Source organism: Camelina sativa, chromosome 17 (assembly GCF_000633955.1).
Source record: "Camelina sativa cultivar DH55 chromosome 17, Cs, whole genome shotgun sequence".
Lineage (NCBI taxonomy): Eukaryota > Viridiplantae > Streptophyta > Magnoliopsida > Brassicales > Brassicaceae > Camelina > Camelina sativa.
In genome coordinates this window covers 32,337,073-32,343,654 of record NC_025701.1, presented here as the reverse complement: position 1 = coordinate 32,343,654, position 6,582 = coordinate 32,337,073, and the positions used below count along the sequence as shown (strand labels likewise).

At 32.0% G+C, this 6,582-nt stretch overlaps 1 protein-coding gene across 1 annotated transcript; it reads left to right on the top strand.

The window, feature by feature from the left end:
• LOC104758623 (NAC domain-containing protein 19-like) lies at positions 3,164 to 4,625 on the top strand. Its single transcript, XM_010481514.1, has 3 exons — positions 3,164 to 3,447; positions 3,549 to 3,817; positions 3,911 to 4,625. Exons 1-3 carry the CDS (start codon positions 3,267 to 3,269, stop codon positions 4,382 to 4,384), a joined length of 924 nt encoding a protein of 307 aa, XP_010479816.1. The 5' UTR covers positions 3,164 to 3,266; the 3' UTR covers positions 4,385 to 4,625.

Below are 6,582 nucleotides of genomic sequence, written 5' to 3'. Positions count from 1 at the left end.
AAAGAGAAAAGATCTACGATCTAAAGCATATGTTTTGTCATTTATCAGATTACTTGATTAAATTTTTGGTGAAAAGCCAAATACATAAAGGAATAAGTATTTTAATATGAAAAAGTATTTCAATATGAAATTTATTTGTTTTTTGAATAATTATTTTAGTATTTTTTAATAAATTTTAATTATAAATCAAGTTTAATAAAAAATTTGGTGTTTTTAAACATTTATATATTATATATCATATTTATTATGTTTCAACCGCTATTGCACTCGCTGGTCAACCAATCGTAAACCTTCCGCAAACGCACCAATTTTAAACCGCTAAACTAATCGTTCAAAACGCTTAATAACGCTTGAAACCGCAATCGCCTGCTTCCGCAATCTCCTACCACCGCAACCACAACCGCAGCGTTTGAACCAGTCAGGCCCTAAGTGCATGCCTAATAACTTTGTTTTTAAAAATATAATTAGTTGGAGCCTGATCCCTTATTATATGCTATGTATGATAAACGTCGTCACCGAATCATATGGCGCGCTTGCTATATGATATAAACATGCTCGGTTTGACGTTATAACAGGTTAAACAGTTTGTTGTTAACTAATATCAGGCTAAATTAGCCCCTAAAAATTCTGGTTAGAATCTTGTTGTTAACTAATACTATCAGGTTAATGTTTTCGCTAAAATCAGGTTATGTAGTTCTTTCATAATCATTGTGGACATAAATTTCGGCTGATGATTTAACATGTTAGGAACAAAAAGTAAATGATTGTATCAGATTTAAAGATTAAAAGAAACAAAAAAAAAAAAACAAGACAAGGGAAAAGGTTGAGAATTATTGGTGGGTTTTTTTTTAGTATGACCCAATCAATATGGATACAATTAACAAATTTATGTCATCGAGTAAGATGACCTAAACTTCCGAATACACACATGTGCAAATAAGAAGTACCTCTGTTCAAACAATTAAATCATTAAGATATATATATACACATCTCTTAAGGATCACTACCCTTTTAGTTTAAAGTTTAAACGAGTCTTGGTTGAATATACATCATACCAAACTTGGATCCAATCAAATATATAATTCTCTGTTTTTTTTTTTGTTTTTCTCTGGAGTCTTTTGTTTTCTCCGATCCACAATTAAATATATTTTCCACACTCCAAAACCAGAGAAAATGATATAAATAAAGCAAAGACCAATCTTTGAGTTTGACTACCCCATTGATCCTTTGTCATTTGATAAAATGATAAATCATTAATTGATCGAAATGAGAGGCATATAATAAAAGAAAATATTTGAAAGTAGCATCAAATATAATGGATGTTAGCACGAAAACTATTGAGTGAAAGAAACCCTTATAAATCTGTAAGTTTGCACACTAGAGAATTGGATAATGATCATAGTATAGTGATATAAGTCAAATATATCACTAGAGACAGGATGAAGGCTTATCTATCTCCGTCTATTCTTTTGAATGATATCTTCTTACTAACATCACAATTAATTTAGTTCTAGTTTGTCTGTCTGATGTGTATGCAGTATGATTAAATTCTAACCTAAATATTAGTAACTGCAATGAAGTATTCTACGCTTAGTTAGTTTTATTATAACATAGAAAAAATATAATAATAAGTCCATATACTCGATCTGAAAGACAAAAAACCTGAAAAGGTTCAACCAATATATACAAAACATAGCTCGTAATTATATTTTATTCAACAACTCGAGCTTGAAAACGTGGTCATGTCTTGAATGGCAACAAAGGAACAGCAAACCCATCTTGCTATTCCAATTATATATACTACGGATAACCACAAAATCGACACTACAAATATAGATAAAAGATTATCGACTTCATTTTTATTTTAAAATAAAAGTATGGTCAAATTCTTGTATATATTATTAAACATGGGTTTCAAAACAAGATTTGACCAAATGGTGGTGAATCTATGTGATCTAATAATGGTTAAATGCGGAACTTAAGTTGTTCTAAACATGCTAAATTAGTCAATGACTACTACTTTTCAACTAAACAAAACAGCATATTCTGAGTACAACATGGATTTATAATATAACACAACATCCTATTTCTAAATGTTAATGTTACTTGAAAAAAAAAATCGTTAGTCAAAATCAAGTTCGTGCATTCTCCTTCGTCCATCGCTATAACGTCTTTTTGACAAATGACACAAAAAAAAAAAAAACGGGCCTAACTTGTGCGATAGACACGTGGACACGTGTCGTCATGTATGCAGTTTTGTCCGTATGGAAAACGCTTTCCATGTTGTGTAACCCTTAAGATGCATTGAACAGTTTCCTTTTGTCCTCCTTTGCTCTCAACTTCGCCTTTTCCCTTTAAACCAATCTATCCATTACATCTGTCCTGTCTTTATTTTTTTCTTTTAACAACATTTGGCAAATATACATGTCAAAGAAACGCGTCAACAAAAAACACGTGAAGATTTAAAAATATCTCTCTCTCCTTTACTAAGTTCACATATATATCGTCATGGTTACTGTTCAATCATTTCGCTACCATTTTTGTCTTCCTCTCGTTCTTAAATTTCAGGCCCCCTACGTACATATAGACGAATGAAATAAAATGGACGGTTCAATTTTGATTAATCGGACCAAAGAAAGTCAATATTTTGTTGGCTTAGAATCTTTGGATGCATGTCTGATTACTAATGTTTACTACTAGTATTAAGTTTTAAAGTTTCCTTTTTTAATGAAAACATTTAAAAATATATATAAAAGGTATATCTAAAATCACATTTTTATATTACATCATTCAAATTAATAAGTCATGTGCTACACTACATGTCACTCAAAACATCAAATTAGCAATTTTTGTATCCTAATATCAATCCAAAATCCAAATCTTTTTTTTATTATTGTAAAATACTTCTAAAATAGCGGACCAGAGTAAATTAATAAATATTTTTAAATTTTTAAAACAATAAAAAAAAAATAGTACGAGGAAGAGCCAAATGAACTAACGTAGGTTCAATGAACTCTCTCAAGGGATTGCATAAATCACGACGATCTAACTGACACACGTGTCAGAACTCACAAAAGTGTTTTAGAGATAAACACAAAAGTGGGTCCCAGTTTCAGTACACACGTTAATTAGCGGCGGTGGATTCACCTATACAACAATACTCTTATCATCATCCATATATAGAAGCAGCTACACAAGAGCCCAAACATTATTGTCAATAAATATCAAAGAAACACATAGAGAGACGACGAAACCAAAAAAACAAAATGGGTATGCAAGAAACCGACCCGTTAACCCAACTGAGTTTACCACCTGGTTTCCGGTTTTACCCGACGGATGAAGAGCTTATGGTTCAATATCTCTGTAAGAAAGCAGCCGGTTACGATTTCTCTCTTCAGCTCATCGCCGAGATCGATCTTTACAAATTCGATCCATGGGTTTTACCAAGTAAGTTATACAATTTAAACCCTTCTTTAATGTCTATATTTTTCTTATTATAGAGATTCATATTGTTTTTGGTGTGTTTTTTTAATGTGAATTATTAATAGATAAGGCACTGTTTGGAGAAAAAGAATGGTATTTTTTTAGTCCGAGGGATAGAAAATATCCAAACGGGTCAAGACCGAATCGGGTTGCTGGATCGGGTTATTGGAAAGCTACGGGTACGGATAAAATAATATCGACGGAAGGACAAAGAGTTGGTATTAAAAAAGCTTTGGTGTTTTACATCGGAAAAGCTCCTAAAGGCACTAAAACCAATTGGATCATGCATGAGTATCGTCTCATTGAACCTTCTCGTAAAAACGGAAGCTCTAAGGTAAAACCAAAGAAAATGTAAAACTTAATACTATAGCGTATATAATTTTTTTGTAACGTATAACTAAATTTTGTTGTTAATTTTTTTATGCAGCTGGATGATTGGGTTCTATGTCGAATATACAAGAAGCAATCAAGTGCGCAAAAACAAGTTTACGATAATGTAATGAATGGTGGTAGAGAATTAAGTAACAATGGTACTTCATCAACGACGTCGTCTTCTTCTCACTTTGAAGACGTTCTTGATTCGTTTCATCATCAGATCGACAACAGAAACTTCCAGTTTTCTAACCAAAACCAGTTCTCCACGCTTAGACCGGACTTAACCGAAGAGAAAAACGGGTTCAACGGTCTAGCGGATACGCCGAGCTTCGACTGGGGAGGTGGTTTTGCTGGTAACGTTGAGCATAACTCGGTACCAGAACTCGGAACGAGTCATGTTGTTCCAAGTCTCGAGTACAATTGTGGCTACCTGAAGACGGAGGAGGAGGTCGAGAGCAGTCTCGGGTTTAACAACTCGGTCGGGTTTGGGTATTCGGGGCAAGTTGGTGGGTTTGGGTTTATGTGATGATTGATGATTTAATGCTGAGGCAATAAAAATTAAGTCGTTTGTTTTTGTCCCGTGGCAAATATTATGTATTTGAATTTTCAATTCTTTTGGGTTTTAGAGGCAGACTCTCATAGATTTAGATGTAGATTCTTAATCTTCATATGCCTAGAAATATTGACGTCTAGATTTTGTAACTTTTGTTGTTGTTGTTGTTTAATGATCCTTCATATTGGTATAAATTTTCTGAATTGGAATTCCATTACTGGATTTGAAAATGGACCGATGGGTAGCTGGAAACTTAGGTGTATAAAGTGGGCTTTGCTTGTTTGACCAGCTTGACAAAGAGATGATAGAGAGAAACAGTTTATACCGTACAAGTTTCAAACACATGTTTATTGCGGATCGACTATATGCTTTTGCATTTAGGGTGTACATGATAAAAATAAACTCTAGATGGTCCATAAGTGGATCACACAAAAAGATGAAAAAAAAAAAAAAAAAAAAAAAAAAAAAAAGAGAAAAAAAAAANACAAATTAATTAAAGCGACGAGAACCATATATAATGAGCACACCAAATATTGAATGAGAATCATAATGATAAATGCAATGCAGATGAAATTTTGATTAGTCTTTTGCATATCCTATAAATTATAGTATTTTCTAGCATTTACAAAATATTGGATCTCACATAGTCTTAACGATTAATAACCAAAACTTAGCTCATTCGTTTATAATGTAACGTATTTTTTCATCGAATCACATTGATTCTATTATAATTTGAGCGTGAGAGAATTTTCGGAAAGACAACCCCATTTTTGTATTTTCTAAGACTTTCTTAACCATGTTAATGTAACATGTAAACAGAAAAGTTGGAACATGGCCGAATTATTTCAGAAATCTAATGCAACTTTGGATGAGATAAATTCACTCTTATGTCTTCTTTGTTAGTTTGTTTTTATTCTTTTTTTCTGGCAAGGTCTAAAACACAATAAGCATTAAAATTTCAATGGTAACTTGTTTTAGTATATTAAAATTTGGATACTCGATTAGTAGAATGTAAAATTTCAATGGTAACTTGTTTTAGTATGATACGGTAAGGTTTGTTTTGAAGTCTTTACATGACTTGTTTGACACATACGGTCTACGAACTTAGGATTTTAGGTTTGACAAGACAACGGCATAGGTGATATGTATTGATTGGCCCATGGGCCAAATGCCCAAAGCAGAACTCAGGTTAGGATATAGCATGATATTATTTGGTCATTTCTTTTTAGAATTGGAGCTTAACATTCTTTAAAATAATTTCATATATTTAACTAAAAGTTAAAGAGTTATTAAATTCGAATAAAACGAATGTTTAAGACAGCTAAACGTGGATGTTTATAAACTACTAGAACTTTTGTCTACATGGTTACTGGTTAGTATATAAATTTTCGTGCAAATTATACTCCTATTTTATACAGTATATATCTAAAGAAAGAATTATCAATGATATAAAAATATTTTCCCAAAATTATCAGTTTAAATCACGACACACAAGAAAAGGGGTTTTGGCGTCAAATATACAATGACATATTTGACTTCAAAGCAAAAGCAATATCTTTAAAATCATAACAATGACATTTGTGATTAGAAATAAAAAATACATTTAACCGAGACAACAATAATTTTTTAGTTTGTATGGTTTGTGATATTTGCACATGCGTTATCCACGGGTGGTTCGAAAAGCTCACTTAATTATAGCTGACAAAGCACACACACAATTAAGGAGCGGTCCTTAATCACTTTCCTAAACAAGCTTTAAAACAAGGCAGGATTAGCAAAAAGCAAGCGACTACAACAATCCATCCATTCTCTTTTTACGGCAAATTATTAAACTAACTCTGGACATAATTACCCCTAATCTAGCTTAGCTGTACTGAATACATACGCCTGACGTCACCATGTACGTTTATAATATTGATATTTTTTTTATCTGCTAGAATTTAATTTCTAAGGACACGTTTTATATCAAAATATTAAACTCACAAGTATTAACAAAAGAATTTTATTTTCTTGTTACATTTACATATAGCTAGTGACTTTCTAATTATGGACAAAAGTAAAGCATCACATGTTTAAAGCAACTAAGGTACAAAAAGTTATACTTGACCACATTCTCCGAATAGAGCACCGATCACTTAGTTGCTTTTTATTGCAAAAATTATTGTTACGAG

Bases quoted from the DNA above. Each gene is read 5' to 3' on its own strand.
- LOC104758623 (XM_010481514.1), top strand. From the start codon at position 3,267: ATGGGTATGCAAGAAACCGACCCGTTAACCCAACTGAGTTTACCACCT. The intron at 3,448-3,548 runs GTAAGTTATACA...AATTATTAATAG, and splicing joins CGATCCATGGGTTTTACCAA to ATAAGGCACTGTTTGGAGAA. The intron at 3,818-3,910 runs GTAAAACCAAAG...TTTTTTATGCAG, and splicing joins GTAAAAACGGAAGCTCTAAG to CTGGATGATTGGGTTCTATG.